Source organism: Dama dama, chromosome 4 (genome assembly GCF_033118175.1).
Source record: "Dama dama isolate Ldn47 chromosome 4, ASM3311817v1, whole genome shotgun sequence".
Classification (NCBI taxonomy): Eukaryota; Metazoa; Chordata; class Mammalia; order Artiodactyla; family Cervidae; genus Dama; species Dama dama.
In genome coordinates this window covers 58,875,487-58,892,655 of record NC_083684.1, presented here as the reverse complement: position 1 = coordinate 58,892,655, position 17,169 = coordinate 58,875,487, and the positions used below count along the sequence as shown (strand labels likewise).

General features: G+C 50.5%; 2 protein-coding genes across 3 annotated transcripts; one reads left to right on the top strand and one right to left on the bottom strand.

Annotated features, from left to right (window-relative positions):
- Positions 1 to 425: 425 nt before the first annotated feature.
- QPCTL (glutaminyl-peptide cyclotransferase like) lies at positions 426 to 9,595 on the bottom strand. 2 transcript variants are annotated; one of them, XM_061139627.1, is made up of 7 exons: positions 9,322 to 9,595; positions 8,682 to 8,825; positions 7,647 to 7,928; positions 5,886 to 6,038; positions 5,686 to 5,785; positions 5,041 to 5,157; positions 426 to 2,134 (listed from the first exon to the last, which is right to left on the bottom strand). In XM_061139627.1, exons 1-7 carry the CDS (start codon positions 9,529 to 9,531, stop codon positions 2,130 to 2,132), a joined length of 1,011 nt encoding a protein of 336 aa, XP_060995610.1. In that variant the 5' UTR covers positions 9,532 to 9,595; the 3' UTR covers positions 426 to 2,129. The 2 variants fall into 2 exon arrangements, with proteins under 2 accessions (XP_060995610.1, XP_060995609.1); XM_061139626.1 differs by lacking the exon at positions 426 to 2,134 and adding an exon at positions 3,829 to 4,595 and having other exon boundaries at positions 9,322 to 9,594.
- A 602-nt stretch (positions 9,596 to 10,197) lies between these two features.
- SNRPD2 (small nuclear ribonucleoprotein D2 polypeptide) lies at positions 10,198 to 14,701 on the top strand. The gene is made up of 3 exons (XM_061139628.1): positions 10,198 to 10,350; positions 11,730 to 11,909; positions 14,437 to 14,701. Coding segments are annotated over exons 1-3 (357 nt in total). The 5' UTR covers positions 10,198 to 10,348; the 3' UTR covers positions 14,612 to 14,701.
- Positions 14,702 to 17,169: the final 2,468 nt, after the last annotated feature.

Sequence of the window (17,169 nt, the reverse complement as noted above, 5' to 3'; positions counted from 1 at the left end):
CAACTTCTGTTTTTTTTCCTTCCACTCTGGGTACTCGTTTGGGTGTTAGAGGTCTCTCCATCCCCCAGCCTCATATTTTTTTAAAGAATCCTTTAGTGAACCAAGACCTTGACTTTCAGGCAGTTTGATCTGGAGTACTTTTTTTGTTCTGTTTGGGTTTTTGTTGTTGTTGTTTTTTAATTTGGTTTTGTTTTTTCATCCTTGTGGTTCTGGAAAGCTTCTAACGTGTGGCATCTGACCAATTTTGAATTGGTCCTTTCTATAAAATCAATATTTATAAGGCTGGGCCCAGACTGGTTTGTGTGTTGTTAAGGGAAGCTGTTTGGAAGAGAAGGAAGTCATGGGCCAGTTCGTGGTGAGATGGAAAAAACTGAAAGAATCCTTAGCCATTTCCCTTGGACTGAGATGATTTTTGACTCTTCATCTGTGTCCATTTGAATTAAAAAATCTCAAAATAGTATCAATAGAAACTCAAACAGGGTAGCTTTTATTTCTTTAGAAACGCAGTGTTGGGCAGGTATGGTGGCCCTGAAGTCATTGGTGGCCCAGACTCCTCCTAGCCCACTATTCCATTATTCTTTGCCTCTGGCCCTTAGCCTCATGGTCCAACATGGCTGCTACAACTCCAGCCATTACCATTTTGTGGGGAAGGGAGTCTCCTTCCTCTCAAATACTACACCATGCTTCTATGCACAGCTCACTGATCAGAACTTTAGCCACATGGAAGGACTGCAGGGGAGACTGGGAAATGCAGACGCTTAGCCAGATGCATTATGCCCAACCAGAAACTCATAAAGATCCCTGTAATAAAAGTTTTAAGATATTCAGATAATTATTAACTAACAGAAGAGGGGGAAATGGATATTGAGCAGTGGCTAACAGTCTCTGACATTCTTATCAAGGAATCAATTTCCAGAGATGAGGATATGTCAGAATGGTTATTTAATATTTTAGAATCAAAGAGACCTGGATTTATAACTTGGCTTGGTTTTGTGGAATTTTGGATTCCTATAAAGAGAAGGCCGGGTTATTTGGACTCTCCTGCTGAAAACAGGAAGTAAAATCTGAAAAGCCTCAAATAATCAATAAAACACAATTATGGATATACTAAGCCAAAAATTTAAGGAAAATGTCCATAGGGGTCCTAAAACCACTTTTGCTCTGAGGGCATTTGCCGTTGTAAACAACCCTGGGTTTCCAATTTGTAGCCTTATTGGGACAGGTGAGCAGAAGTCAAAGCCTGCCTGAGGTGAAGAATGTAATAGGAGCTGGGATCCCACCAAACTACAAGCTCAGGTAAGGCTGACACAGAACACTGCAGAGAAGGTGTTTTAAATGCTGAAGAAAACACAAAATTAAAGGAAGGGGCGGGGGGGATTGAGCCCTGAGGATCTGTGGCCACAGGCTGGCCCTTGGCTTGGGTTTGCAGCCTGTTTTTCATCACCTGTTGTGATCCAGGGTACTGAGATGTCTAGCAGAAACAAACAAAAAAAATCCTCTGGTGGGAGGAGCTGACACCTACAATCCCCACCAACAGTTTTTTAGACAATGAGCAGTAAGAGTCAAATAACCAAACACACATGGAAATAAAGAAGCAGAAACAAGAAGCAACAGTGGCCACAGAGCAAAAACAGACCCACAAAGGCTGCAGGTGGTGGAACCATCAGTCACAGATTAGAAGAAAAAAAAGAGCTTGGAAATACATGCAGGGAACCCAGACCTGAATAATGGCCTAGCCAGAATGAAAGGAAAAAACCCACAAAGGTATACAGTAACCAAAAGTAAAAAGTCAATGACTAGGCTAAACAAATTAGACACAATGAAAAAGTTATTCAGCTAGAGCAAGGTCTGAAAAAGTGGCACAGGGACCAAAAAGAAAAAAAATGTAAAGTTATAGAGGATAGAGGAAGTCTAGCACATTTAACTGGCATCCTAGAATCAGAAGAGAAAATGAAATGGTGCAATGATAGTATGTAAAAACAATGATTGCAAATTCCAGACTGATAAAAAGATGGGTACACACAGTGAATCATAGGCAGGATAAATAAATAGAAACAAATACCTAGACACATGCAATGAACATGTCCAGCTGTGATCTTCAGCAACTGATTTCTCTGAAACTCAGATTCTTAATCTGAAAAAGGAGAATGTTGGACAGCTCCTCAGAAGGCTGATACACTGGAGTGCTCACCGGTTGTGCCCATCAGAGACCCCTCTTGGGACCTTCATAGTGTGAAGCTGGGGGAGGCTGCCTTTCAGGGATGGATGGGAGCTGGGGAAAGCATTATCTTGTCAAGCATCAGCAGCCTCATCCTGTAAAAGGGGCTCATGATCCTGACCCCAGATTCAAGTGGAAAGCCCCGCCCAGTGTGTGGGTGTAGTGCACTCAGCAAGATGACTTACAGGGAGGCCTGGAGACCGAGGATGGAACTGAACACACTGCTTACTCTTAACACTGAGGGGATCTTTCACCTACCTCTGAGATGGCTGTGATGATAAGGAGACATGTTGCAGTTTTAAGTGCTTGGCATCATGAAATGAACAAACAGGAACTCTCTGATTTGAGACCCTCTTACTACCCTAGTTGCTGATATCTGTCAATTTCCTTTTTTGACTTCTGTCAATTCCACTTCTAAGGGGCTGTTAGTCCCTGCCCTTCTGAATCTCACTGTAACTTGCAGCCAGATAAAAGCCTCAGGAGGAGCTACTTTTTTGGTCAACCATCTGTTGGACCACACAAGTGATTTTTAGAAAGAGGTAGGACACGGGCTTAGGAGCACAGCTGTGGGTGAGACTGAACTCTGTAAACAACAGTTTGTAATTCTCAGCCCCAGCCACCTCATTTGCAAAATGAGAACCAAAATTGTCCCTCAACCCACAGGTCCTCTTGAGTCAGCCTTGAGTTGTCTTGGAAAGCCAATGTTCACCTTCACTCTTTTAAGGTTTTTTTGATGTGAACCATTTTTAAAGTCTTTATTGAATTTCTCACAATACTATTTCTGTTTTGGTTTGTTGGTCATGAGGCATGTGGGATCTTCAACTAGGGACTGAAACTGTGCCTCCTGCATTGGAAGCTGAAGTCCCAACCACTGGACCACCAGGGAGGTCCCCACCTTCACTCTCTAACCCTCTACCCTGGCCTGGCCTCCCTGCAGCCTACCAAGTCTCCATCAAAGTCACAAAATCAGCAGGCACAGGGCTGAGCATCAGACTCCCTGCCTAAGTGCTCACCTAGGTTTTCTTTGGAGCAGGTTTGCTAAGCAGCTAGAATGCACCAAACTTATAGCCTTAAGAACAGCATGCCCCAAAGTGCTCATCGTGAAGATTCCCCAGGTGCTTTTAGAGTCCCAGCCTCTGAATCCACTTTTTTTTTTTTTTTTTGGCTGTTGGCTTCGCTGCACAGCTTATGGGATCTTAGTTCCCTGACCAGGGGTCAAACCCAGGCCCCAGCAGTGACAGCACCAAGGCCTAACCGCTGGACTGCCACGGAATTCCCCGCATTTTTCAAAAAGCACCCCAGTTGCATCTGAAAATTAGATAGGGCTAGGAAATAATTCCTTGGGCCAGAGTTTGCAGTTACACATGACATCTCTCATTCCTGTACTCACAGCCAAAAGGGAAAGGATGGTTTGGTGTAACTGTTTTATAGAGAGTTTTAGATCTGACCCATTTCTACCATAAGCACTTTCAAACAATCAAAACCCAATGTTTCCCAATGTATCTGCTGAGGTACCCAGATTCTGTGAGGTGCTTCCCAATAAAGGGGTTCCATGGTGAAATACTTGGGGGAAACAGTGCATTCTTACTCTGGATGAAAACTGCACACCATGAAATGAAGAAATTCATTTAATACTGTCTCACCCTGCTTTGGTCCCCTTTTTCATGCAACACCTATGTATACTAGTTGTGCAGAATATGTTTTGCAGAAACACTGGTTTATCGCCCACTGGAGGTGGCAGAATCTGGAGTTCCCAAGGATTGGCTTCTACCTCCTCTGTCCCTGCTTATGGGCAGATCCTCAGTGGGCCCCACATGCCACGTCCCTGTGGGAGTTAGGTTTGGCCTGGTGCAGTAGCAAGGCTGCCATTCTGGAGAATGAACTGCCACGAAAACAAGCCACAGAGAATTCATTTGGTCGAAGGTATTGCTGGTCCGGATGCCAGTCCATGGTCTGCTGATTAAAACTGAGAACGGCACTCAGTCCCTGTAGATGTACAGCCCGAGTGTTTCCTCAGGGCAGGGGCCGGGCTCATTCCTTTGGCTCTCACCCCACGGTGATCTCTCTCGCTTCCACGTCTTTGAAGAGTGGCAGCTTGAGATCAAGAAAGAGCGTCTTCCAGTCAGAGCACAAACAGAGCCAAAGGGGTTAAAAAGGACAAGCCAGCACACCCCAGGAGGGCCTTGGCATGTCTCCTGCTGGGCGTTTCTCAGGGAGTCCTCCTGGGCAGGCTAGAGCCCCAGGTATTCAGCCAGGAACACGGCCAGGATGCGGCTCAGGTTGTGTACCGTGGGTGGGTGCAGGTTGGCCTCAGAGTCATTAGACGTGTGCCAGACAGAGGGGAAGGGCGTGGCGATGAGGTGGAGCACGGGAACTCCTGCAGGGCAAAGAGGAGGCACAGGCCCGTGTCTGGCCCCTGGCTGACCCAGGAGCCCAGGCCCACGCCTGGGCAAGTCTGCCTTCTCTGCCCCCACCCCCCAATTGTGCCACTTGAAGAACTCTGAACAATTCTGAGGGTATGTGTTCATTAAAAAAAAACACATCCAATATATTCATAACACAAATCAGAAAAACTCAAAACTTCATAGCTTATGAAAAGACTAGAAGATCTGAACACTCACTAGTGCCAGGCACTGGTCCAAGTTCTTTACATTCAATCCCCTCAGCAACTCTTGAGATGGGGGGCTGTTAATTATCTCCATTTTACAGATGAGGGAATTGAGACACAAAGAGGTTAAGCAATTTGCCACCAATCCCCAAATCTAGGAAAGGGGCCAGGTCCTATCTGTGGCCCCCTGCCCCCCAATTCCCACAGCAGGTACCTCGGCGGAGGAAGGGGATGTGGTCATCTTCCACAGAGACAGGGGGCTCCCCGGTCTGGAAGTACATCACTTCCCAAGGATGAGACTGCAGTAGGTTCAGTCGGTGCAGGCGCTTCTCTGGATGTGGTAGGGATTGGAAAGCAGAAGGTCAGCCCCTCAAGGGTCAAAGATTCCCCTGCTCACAGATCAGAGGAGGGTGGGAGGCCTGGGGGTAAAGCACTGATCATGCCAGTAAGGATGAATGTTAGTTCATCATTCTGGGGTAATGTTAGTTACCCCAGACTACAGGCTATGTTCCCGGTCTCATTTAATCCCTTCAAGTCTAAGGAGACAGACACCCCCATTATTAGCATCATGCCCATTTGATAGATGGGAAACTGAGGCTCAGAGAGAGGAGGTCACTTTCCCAAGCTCACACAGCTGGTAAGAAGGAAAGCCAGAATCTGAACCCAGGGCTCTCTGACCCTAGAATCTCTGTCTGTAATCACTTCATTTGACTGCTGTGGGATCTTTTGTGTTTCTGCCCCAGAGCTTTAGGGAGAGGCTAGGGAGGTGGAGGGGAGGCTGGATGGCCCCTCAGAGGCCAGGTGCCTGGTTCTCTCTCCAGCATCCCAGACAGGTGTCTGCCTATACCTTCACCCTTACCAATGCTCCTGAGCCGATGGAACCAGCGGGCCGTGCGAGGGAAGTGACTGTAGAAGGTCGGGTTGGGGGCTCCCAGGAGATCAAGAAGCATAAAGAGGTCCTAGGGAGAGAAGCCAGGACTGAGCAGCCTGGCGGGATGCTGCCAACCTCATGCCCCCCTCCTCCCACCTCACCAGCACCCAGGAGGGCCCTAGTCTTACAATAGCCTGGATCCTGGTGGAGCCCGGGCCGTGGGGTGTAGACTCCATGAGCTGGGCCAGGTGCCGGGAGCCATAAAGTGAGTCCTTGGGTCCCCACTCCTTCAGTGCCTCTTCGCCATCCAGGAAGAGCAGCTGCAAGGTCACTGGGGCTGCCTGTGGGGGCCAGTGGTCAGGGCCAGCTCAGTGCCAGCCCCCCACCTCAACTCACCCACATTTCCTGCCTGTTTGTACAGCTGACTAGGGCAAACAGTCTCCTCACTTGTAGAACCTGCTAGCCAAGAGTACAGTCTGCCTGGATTTAAATCCTGGCTGGGTTGCTCAGTAGCCAAGCAGTAGTGGGTCAGTTACTAAGTTCTCAAAGCATCGACTTCCTTAGGTAGAAATGGGGTGAGTACCACTTCTCATAGTGTAGGATTTGAACCCGGTCCTAAGACAGCGCAGGTTTCCCTGGTGGCTCAGTGCTAAAGAATCCACTTGCTAATGCAGGAGATGTGGGAAATGTTTGATCCCTGGGCTGGGAAGATCCCCTGGAGAAGGAAATGACAACTCACTCCAGTATTCTTGCCTGAAAAACCCCATGGACAAGGAAGCCTGGCTGGCTACAGTCCATGGGGTTGGGAGGAGTAGGACACAACTTAGCCGCTGAACAACAATAAAACAGGCTAGGGCAGTGCCTGATGCATAGTAACTAAATAAGGATTAACTCTGTAAGAGCTATTCCTCAAGTTCATTTGGCAAAAGAGACAGACTCACAAATAAATAATTGTATAAACAATGAAGTTGGGCAAATGCTTCTAAGAATAACAGGGTCCTGAAAGGTCCTCCAAGGGGGTGGGGGATAATCTGGCCTGGGGAACATGTTTGGTCTGCTAGGCAGGGATGTTTGCACTGAGGCTGAGGAGGACCTGGCCTGGCAAAATGGAGCAGAGGGAAGGGTGTTCCCTGGTGAGGAAGCAGCATGGACCAGGACTGGGGACAGAGAAAGGGCCAGAGAGGTTTGAGAAAAGGCCCTAGGACCCAGCAAGGGCCAGGGAGCTTGGACTCTGTTACAAGAGCACTGGGGTTTCAGCCATGGAAGGGATCTGAGCAGGATAGAGGCATGAGGTGTTTCCATTCATTCCATACATTCTTATTGACATCCTACTTTACGCCAGGCAGTATTCTGGGCAGTATTCAGGAAATACAACAGGAAATAAACACAGCCAAGGGCCCACCTATCTGAAGCTCATTCAAGCTTGGGAGACAGACAAACAAATCAACCTAAAGTCCCATGAGGCACGGGAGAGGGACAAGGAGCTATTTTATGGTGGCTGGGAAGGTCTCTTTGAGGAGGTGACATCAGAGTGGACCCCTGAATGAAGGGTGGGAGCCAGTCAGGAAGGTATCTGAGAAAAGGACATCGTAGGCAGAGCAAACAGCAAGTGCAAATGCCCTGAGGTTGAGAGTGAGGTCCACAGAGGAGGTGGGAGGCTAGCATGGAGTGAGTGAGGTATGAGGGGTGGGAGAGGAGACCAGAGAGATGAGAGGTCACACCTCATGGGCTAAGAGAAGCACTCTGGCCTATTCATGGAATGACGTGGGAGCCATGGGAGGGTTTTAGGTAGAGAAGGGACAGAATCTGACATTCAGGAAATGGAAAGACCCTCTGGACTCTGGTGTGGAGTGGAGGAAGATAAGACCAGGTAAGGGAGAGTGGCGGTACAGACCAAGGAAGAGACATCCCTCATTCACCCACCCCCACCCTACCCCTGTTCTTCTTACCCTCTCCTTGGCTTTGCCCAGCTCTTGGTCGAGGGCCTGGGCCAGCTCCAGTAGCAGGGAGCAAGGCACTGCCGAATCCGTGGCCCCCACAAAGGGGGCTGAGCCAGATGGGAAGAGCTTGGAGTCGTAATGGCAGGCAAGGGTAAGGTGGCGGGCAGCCCCTGGGTCCAGCGTGGCCACCACATTGCCGAAGTCCAATGGCCCCAGGGGTGTGGAGGCAGTGAAGGGGTCTAGTTCTATATGCCAGCCTGCTGAAAGTGTCCGCAACGTAGCCTCCAGGAACTAGTGGCAATAGAGAAGAGGGAGGGTGGGTGGGGACTGGGGAGAAGGTCAGAAGAAGGGCCATGTGACCTGAACCATGCTGAGCAGTCAGGTTGGCCCACCAATACCACTTTGGTTGAATCATTCCCTTGAGACACTTCTGAGTACCTACTAAGTGCCAAGCATGGAGTGCCCCCATCTCTTGAAGCCCAAACTAATCACAGCTCACCCTTCCATAGCACTCACTCTGTGCCCAGTCCTTGTTCTAGGAACCCCTATGGAGTGGGGACTGACAATGGTTCCATTTTGCAGATGAGGAAACTGAGGCACAGAGAAGATGAAATTAGTTCAAGGTCATACCAAGTGGCTGAGGTGGATGTGAAGTCAGGCAGTGTTCAAATGACTCTCAATGCCTTCTGGGGAGCAATGTAGAGGTCTGGAGCCAACCCATTTGGGTTGAAACCCTAAGCATACCATTTATTATCTGTGGGATTTGGGCAAAATGCCTAACTATTCTGGGTGTCAGTTTCCTCATCTACACAATGAAGATCAGATTGGTACCCACCTCATTAGGCTCATAGGGCTGTTGCTGATGTGTATAATTAGATTGGGGGGGGGGGGGGGCACAGTATAGAGGGCAGTGGTCTGGTGGTTAGCAGAATAGAGCTCCTATTAGCTTCAGTCAGACCCCCAGCTCTGCCACTTGGGCAGGATATCTATTTCCTATTCATTGATGGGCTGTGGGGTCAGGGGTTAGAGGTGGGGTCCTTTTACCTTTCTGACTTGGAGATTGCCAGGGCTGCCCGGAGTCCGCACAACCAGCAGAGGGCGCAGGAAAGTGTTCCAGAGACGCTGAGGGTCCAGTTGCCCCACTACCCTCCGCACCCGAGCTTCGGGGAGGCTTCCGATCAAAGGGCCCTGAGGAAGCAGGTAGGGAAGAGAAGAGCAGAGCATGAAAACGACCCTCATTCCAACCATTTCCTGGAGGCTGCCCTCCTCTTCCTAGTCGCAGCCTCCAGCGTCAGAGGTTTCTAGGAGAAATCCTAGACTCGGTTAAAGTCCTTCCAAACCCATCCTGCCCAGCCCGCGGCAATCCTGATGGAGGAAATCTAGGCCCAGCGAGAGGAAGGGATTCTTCCCAACAGTGAGTTTAGGATTAGAACCCAGAACTCCCAGTCTTACTACTCCAGACTCTCTCACCGGGTAACCGCTATTACAAAACAAGTCCGAAGCCTCATTGCGTTGGAAAGGGGTATGCGCTCTAAGAACGGAGACGGAGGCACCTGCAGCTAGGGCCATATGGTGAAGACAAAGCCACGTCAACCCAACCTAGGGTCTCCCCCAAGAGACCCTGGGGAAGGGGAGGCAAGGAGTAAGGGCTTCCGCAGCGCCCGTGTCCCCCGCCCGTCCTCACCCGCAGCTCCCGGCCCAGCGGCAGCTCTTCAGTCTGGCTATGCCAGCTGCTCCAAATGGTATAGAACACCGAGGCTACCGTCAGAGCCAGCAGCAGTAGGGGCAATAGCTGTGCCCGCGGTAGCAGGCGGCGCTTGGGCGGTGAGGGTCGCTCCAAAAGGCCGCGTTCCCCGACCCGGAGCCGGGGCCGCCCGCGGCCCCCGGAACGCATGGCAGCTTCGCCCTGAAACCGGTCGGAGACGGCGGATAGAGTTAAGGCCCAGCCAAGTCCCGCCCCATGAAATAAGCCGGACCAATGAGCAACAAGAGCGGCTGCACCATCCGCCCTCCCGTGAGCAGTAAAGCCAATGGGACCCTCGTCCTGAGGTCGCGGCTCCTTGCCTCCCAGGGAGCTTTGGGGGTTGGTACCCCCGGGTTGCACAACCCAAAAGGGAGAGCGTAAGAAGTAGGCGCCGCCTCAGCGCAGGAGGGGAAGCCAACGAGAAGCGTTTGATCACCGAAAACATTAGCCTTACTGGGCGCAAATCCACGCCACTACCGGATGGACCCTCTCCTGGGTCCGGAAAAATCAATATACACGTAAATCAACAGTCCCTGAAGGAAAAGGGGAGGTGCCCATCCCTGAAGCAAGGAGCGGATTGGCTTCGCGGAGGCCGCGCCCCCAAAGGCAGAGCGGGCGGGTATTTGGAAAAGGCTAGTATTTCCCTCCTTCAACCTATGCGGTTCTACAACAAAATGGTTTGAATCAGTCCCGCCTTCTTTTCCTCTGCGAGGTCGTGAATATCTGCCCAGTACTGTCTAGAACGGTGGCCTGGAGCTACTTACTAAATAAGGGTTCTACTCTACAGACTCTGCCGAGGGCGGAGATCGCTATAGCAACAGGCCACACCCCACTCGCTGGTTGGGTTTGCGCAGGCGCTCACGGAAGTGGGCCGCAGGAAGAGGAAGTCCCGCCTCTGGCTCTCTGTTCGGAAGGCACACCGCGTAGGAGACGGTAGTGTCTTGAAAACGCGGTCACCATCATCATCATGTGAGGCCGGGCTGGGTTTGGGTGGCGGGAGTGGGATTGAGGGTGTAAATTTGGCCGCTTACCGGTTGAAGGGGGTAGGCAGAAATGGGGGCGGAAGCAAACATTTGGGGGTAAAGTGGCGTATCTTTCTACTGATGAGTTGCGAAGGGACGTGGGGCCTTTGACGGACCCTGACTTCGGGAGAGGGGACAGCTTTATCAGATAACAGGCTGGGCTTTCCCAAATAAGCAATCTTACTGAAGTGAATTTTAAGAGGAAGCGTTTTTACGAATAAAAACCTGGGAGATGGGGAGTACGGACTTGTAGGAAAAGCGGTCTTAAGGTAAGAGGTTTAGCTGGAGAAGACTGGCTTTTCGATCACATCCGCCATTTGTATGGATAGCGAGTTATGGGGGTGATTTTACTTATGTATTCATTCAACAGTTATTTATTGAGTGCTTGTGTGTCAGGCTGCTTTAGACACATAGTTTATACCAGTGAATTACTCCGCTCTTCCCAAGGAAAAAAATTCTCTTCTACATCTTACGGGATGGGAAGAGGCAGGCAGGAAACGTGCTGGTAATAGATACGTAAATTCTAGAATGTGTTAGGGGATAGGGTTATGAATAAAGAAATAACAGAGCAGGGTAAAACAGTGTGGAATGTCACTTTTGAGAGACAGAACACATAAAGGAGGCAACACTTGAGCAAGAACCTGAAGAAAGTGAGAAAGCAAACCACAAAGATACCTGGGGAGGTACCTAGGCAGAGGGAAAAGTGAATAGAGGGGCCCAAGAAGGTTTGCCTAATATCTTCAAGAACCACTGAAGAGGCCATTGTGCCTGGAACAGAATGAGGGTCAAAGCTGGGTTTTACTTTTTACACTGAGAGAGGAGTCATGAGAGGTACTGAAGAGTGAGATGATTCTTGACACCACCCCTGAGACTGCTTTCTGGAGGGCAAACTGTTGGGGAGCATGGGTGGAGGCAAGGAGACCTCTAGGAAAGAGATGATGGAAGTTTAAGCCAAGGTAAGAAATTCAGATTCTGACAGGTTTTAGCGGCAGATGACAGGATTTGCTGACAGATTGAATGTAGGATGTGAGAGAAGAAAGAGTCAATTTGACAGTAGGGCTTTTGCTCAAAGAACCAGAGGGATGGAGTCGCCATTGACAGAGATGAGGAAGGCTGTGGATAGTATAAGTTGGGGTTATGAGGGGTCTGGAGTTCAGTCTAGGACGTGCAAGGATTGGAAATATCCATTAGGCATCCACATGGTGATACCAAGAGAGAGGACTGCGTAGGAGAAGAGGGATATGTGTTAGGGAGACACTGAGGGAGAGGCCATGAGCACCCAGGCCATGGGCCTTCTCACTGTGGGTTCCATACTTGTCTTCTCAGGAGTCTCCTCAACAAGCCCAAGAGTGAGATGACCCCAGAGGAGCTGCAGAAGCGGGAGGAGGAGGAGTTTAACACGGGGCCACTCTCCGTGCTCACGCAGTCAGTCAAAAACAACACTCAAGTGCTCATCAACTGCCGTAACAACAAGAAGCTCCTGGGCCGCGTGAAGGCCTTCGACAGGTGAGCATCAGGGTCTGGGGAGGTATGCTGTCCGGGCCTCAGTTTCCTCACCTGTGAAATATGTATCATCATAATATCCCTCAGAACAGTCATGAGGCTTCAGTAATACTATGTATGAAAAGCACTTGGCTCAGTACCTAACACATGATAAATGCTCAGTAAACATATGCAGCCTTTAGTTAGCATTTGGGAAGTGCTTTCCTCACAGTAGATTACTATATAGCAAGATACAGAGCTTTCCCAATTTTCTTCTTTTCTTTCTTTCACTCAGTCATAGTTCCCTATATCCTCCTATCCCTTAAGGAGTAATGGGGGAGTAATAGGGAATTTTAAAAGAAAATAAAAGAGAAAAAATAGAAAAGAAAAAAAAATTTTTTTTAATTAAAAAAAAAGGTAAAAATATATCTAGGAATTTCTCTGGAGCTGTTGCAGTCAGTGTGGGTTCGGTTCAGTTTCAGATAGCTCCTCGTTCCAGCTTACACTTCTCGATATCTATAGGCCCCTTCCAGTGTAGTGGTGTTACCTACAGGGATTTTAATCTGTTGCACCGGTCCCTTCTGAAGCAGTTTCCTTTTGTTTATTTGGCTTCTGTTTGCCGGTCTCTTCAGTGTCTAATTTCCGCCCTGACACAGGCGGGCGGAGGTGGTCTCTTGTTCTGGTTCGCTAGTTCAGTCCTTCTGCTGGGAAGGAGGGGCGCTGCAGGCAGATATCGCTGTGTGTGGGGAGCACTCACAGTGTTCGGGCCACACTGGGTTTGCCCCCACTCACGGGTGTGTGTGCTTTCCGCGTCTACACTGCTCAGGCTCCCGGCTGCTCTATATGGAGCGGGCCCTGCGTTGCGTGCGGTTCTGGTTTTCGGGTATTCCACAAAAGCGGGGACTCAGTTGCTCCTGCGTTTTGTGCCTTCCCCTGCCCGAGCAGCTCAGGCAGCCAGGAGCTTGACGGGCGCACTCTCCCGGGGTGCGGTGCGCCTTCCCTCCGCGGTCCCAGCCTCAGTTTCCGCGCGCGCCAGTTGGGTGCGTGTGCCTTGTGTTTAGCCACGACCTTCCCGGTGGATGTCGACCATCCAGAATCTCAGGAAGTCTTTGGTTAGAAACTGGAGGCCTGTTTGCAGTGTGGTAGGGGATGCCGTCTCTGGGGCCGAGTTTGCCACTTCTCTGGAGCCGAGTTTGCCCCTTTCCCCTCCCCCCTGCCTCCTGTCTCCAGCGGGGATGGGCTGGTCCGCAACCGGCTAGCTCCTCTGGACTTGCTCAGTCCCTATGTTCTGCGAACAGCTGGCAGTGTGTTCGGGCCGGTTAATTTTCTCTCTCTCTTTTGCTATCCCACAGTTTAAGTTGCTGTCTCACAAAAGCTCCCTCCGATTGCCCTCAGGGCACTCAGGCCCAGTCCTTACCCTAAGCAATGCCGCCTGCTCCTCTCCGTTCCGCCCCCACTTGCTGGTGGCGGATGCGGGCGTCTGGGGTACTTTTCTGCTGGGAGTTGCTTTTACGCACTTAATCTGTGGGTTTTGTTTATTTTTCCTCCCAGTTAGGTTGCCCTCCGAGATTCAAAAACTTACCCCAGACCCGCCAGTGTGTGGGTTTCCTGGTGTTTGGAAACTTCCTCTATTAAGACTCCCTTCCCGGGACGGGTCCCTAGCTCTTTTGTCTCTCTTTTTATCTTTTATATTTTGTCCTACCTCCTTTCAAAGACAATGGGCTGCTTTTCTGGGCGCCTGATATCCTCAGCTAACGCTCAGAAGTTGTTTTGTGAAGTTTGCTCAGCGTTCAATTGTTCTTTCGATGAATTTGTAGGGGAGAAAGTAGTCTCCCCGTCCTATTCCTCCGCTATCTTGGCTCCTCCCTATCCTCCTATCCCTTTGGGTGCATGCGTGAGGGCTCGGTCGCTTTAGTTGTGTCTAAATCTGTGCAACCGTATGGACTGTGGCCCACCAGGCTTCTCTGTCCATGGGATTCTCCAGACAAGAATACTGGAATGGGTTGCCATGCCCTCCTCCAGGAGATCCTCCCGACCCAGGGATCGAACTTGCATCTCATGTCTCCTGCATTAGCAGGCAAGTCCTTTACTGCTAGAGCCACCTGGGAAGCCCCCATCCCTTTACCTGCTTTAATTTTTCTTCCTAGCACTTACTACCACCTGACAATATATTTCAGGTGTCTTTGTTTACCTGCTTCGTGGTGTTCTCCCTTCACTAGCCTGCAGACCCTATGAAGACAAGGCTCTTATCTTTTTTTTTTTCTTTGCTCTAATCATCACAAACGTTTGTTGACTGAGCCATTCCACACTGTCATCACACATGCCCATAACAAGGATACTGTGTTGCTTCATTTAATTTTCACAACAGCCCTAGGAGGCAGGCACCATGAATGTCTCCATTTTAGAGAAGAGGAAACTGAGGCACAGAGGGTGAAGCCCTTTGCCTGAGCCTTGGAGCCCTGGCTCTTCCCCTTTCCGGAGGCAGTGCCGCCCAGAGGAAGGGTCAGGACGCACCCCTCACTCACTTCTGCTGCCTGCCCGTCCCCACCAGGCACTGCAACATGGTGCTGGAGAACGTGAAAGAAATGTGGACAGAGGTCCCCAAGAGCGGCAAAGGCAAGAAGAAGTCCAAGCCAGTCAACAAGGACCGCTACATCTCCAAGATGTTCCTGCGCGGGGACTCTGTCATCGTGGTCCTGAGGAACCCGCTCATCGCTGGCAAGTAGGGGTCTCCTCCCTGCTGTCACAACTTGCCCCCTGGTTTTGCAAAGACCTGCCCTCTGTAGTTGAAATAATAAAACCGTGCGTTTTTTCTAGTGGCCTCTGCCTTTTCCCAGGGCCTAGAGAGCAGAACAGACCCCAGAGAGGGGTGGCAGGGTGTGGGGCCAAGCATGGGCTCAGGCCTCTCTCAACAGGTGAAGAGGCCCAGTCTCTGCCCCTTCCAGGCCTTAATTTTCCCGTCTTGGGCAGAGGGAGCTCTTGCAGTCTTTTGTGTTTTAATTTTTTTCTACCTTCTCATCACTTTCTCCTCCTCCTCCCCACCTCTCAGTAAGTCACTCTCACTCAAAATTTCTTTCACTCTTCCCCCCCCCACCATTTGTTCACATAGTCTGTGCCCAGCCTTGTGTTGCCATGCTGGGGACACAGCAGGGCCCAGAAAAGCCCCCAGCCTGCCCTCACTGAGCAGAGGTTAGCGCAGTTAGTACTCAGTACTGACAGCATCTGTAGCTGACACCTGCTGAGCTGTGAGAGCGCCAGGCCCTAGGCTCTGTGCTGTTCCTACATCTACACCTCTGAGCAGGCACTGTGATCCATCACCTCCAATTCCAGGGGCAGGGGCTGAGGCAAAGCGTGGTGATGGTGCCTCCCCAGGGGAATCCAGCCCGAAAGTGTTGATGTCGTGATTCAAAGCCCTGCTGCTCTGAGCCATGGCTTAACCTCTGAACTCTGCTGCCCTCAGATCATAGCTTCATGACCCCTGAGAGAAAGTCTCTGACAAATGTAGAGAGGTGGAGATGGGAAAGGAGGTTTGGCTTATTGTGGGTGGATTAAGGGAAATCCCTGTCTTTCTCTAAAGCATATCCATTATGCTCCTCCCACCGGCGTCTCTCTCCGTGTTCTCCAGATAGGGCCAAGTGCCAGGCTGGTGCAGTTCCCAGGCGTGAGGTCAGGATCCAAGGAGATGTCTGACGCGCTGAGCTATGGCAGACAAAGCCTGAATTATCCCAAGAGCCCATCAGCAACAGAGCTGAGGACCCTGCATTAGAAGGCCTGACACATGCAGGGCGATGGCTGTGGGGTTATATAAGGTTACACGCTCACTGAGTGGTTCACGTCTAATTGGAACACCCATCTGAGTGGTAGATAGCAGAGCCATCCCACTTTACCAATGAGACAGCTGAGGCCCAGAGAGGGTCAGCCACTTGCCCAGGATCAGTCAGGAAACGATGGAGCCGAATTCAAACCCAGCGAGCCAGGCCCTGTGACTGGGAGAGGGGCGGGATGGAGCCATGATATCCTAATCTGTAAAGCAGGGGGAGAACGGTGCTGCTGCAGAAACCTTCCCCCTGGATTTGGTGATTGTTCGGAGCCTGGAATAGCACAGGCCCTGGGGTCCCAGTCGTGGGTTTGAGTCCTGGTCCTACGTCCCTCCTGTCTTCCCCAGGAAGTAGCAGGTCCTTCTGCTGCTTTGCTAGGCTGACAGCAAAGATTCTAGCCTAGGCCTAGAACTGATGACCCTGCCTGTCGTCATCTCTTTATCCAACCACCTGCCCAAATAGTTTCTAATCCCCTCTTCAGTTCAAGTGAATGAAAGTGAAAACAGGTTGCAGGAAAAGTACTAGGCAAACTGGCCAAGTGTGTTCCGTGCACAAGTGAGATACTCTTAGGAACTTCAGGCCATCCTAGGATGTCAGTGTGATCATTTCTATTTCCCCGAAGTGAACCTGAGGCACAGAGAGGTTAGGAACTTTCCCCAAGTCACACAGCTAAATTGTAGCCAACCTAAGATTTGAACCAGGCTGGTTCCTGCAGCATTAGTATTCCTCCACCATCTTTCTAGAGAAGCAGCTTTCAGAAAATGTTTGGTCTGTGGACCTCCCTGATGGGTCCAGTGGTTAAGAGTCTGCCTGCCAATGCAGGGGACACTTGCATTGTGTCCAAACCTAACATGGGTTCGATCCCTGCTCTGGGAAGATTCTGAAACTACTGAAGCCCACCGCTGCTGAGAAGCCTGTGTGCCTAGAGCCCAAGCTTTGCAACAAGCGAAACCACTGCAGTGAGGAGCCCCCAGTTGCCGCAACTAAAGAAAGCCCGCATGCAGCAACGAAGACCCAGCACAGTCACAAATTACTAATTAATTTTTTTTAAAAAAGAACATGATCATCACACACACAATTTTAATCGTACACACTGCAAATAGTTTAAATAGCAGGAGATCACATGAACATTCCCAGTTGGGGCTTCTCTTAGGCATGGAGAATGGTGGCAGCTGGTGTCCATGATCTCTTGGTGACTCTTGAATCTCTTGGAAGTTAGGCAGCACTGCTCTCCAGAGGGTGCAAGGCCACCACCGGCGCCTGGCCACACAGCCTGCCCTCCCTGCTGTCATCTCCCTTATGGCCTGGCCAAGATTTCCCTACACCGGAGACAACTGTTTTCTCATGCTTTATTTACAAGGACCCAGCCCTCAGGCCCCCACCTTTCCAGAACCCACAAGAGGGGCCCATGAGGGCCGCCTGCTTCAAAGCACATTGAATTCAGCGGCTGTGAGCCATATCTGTCC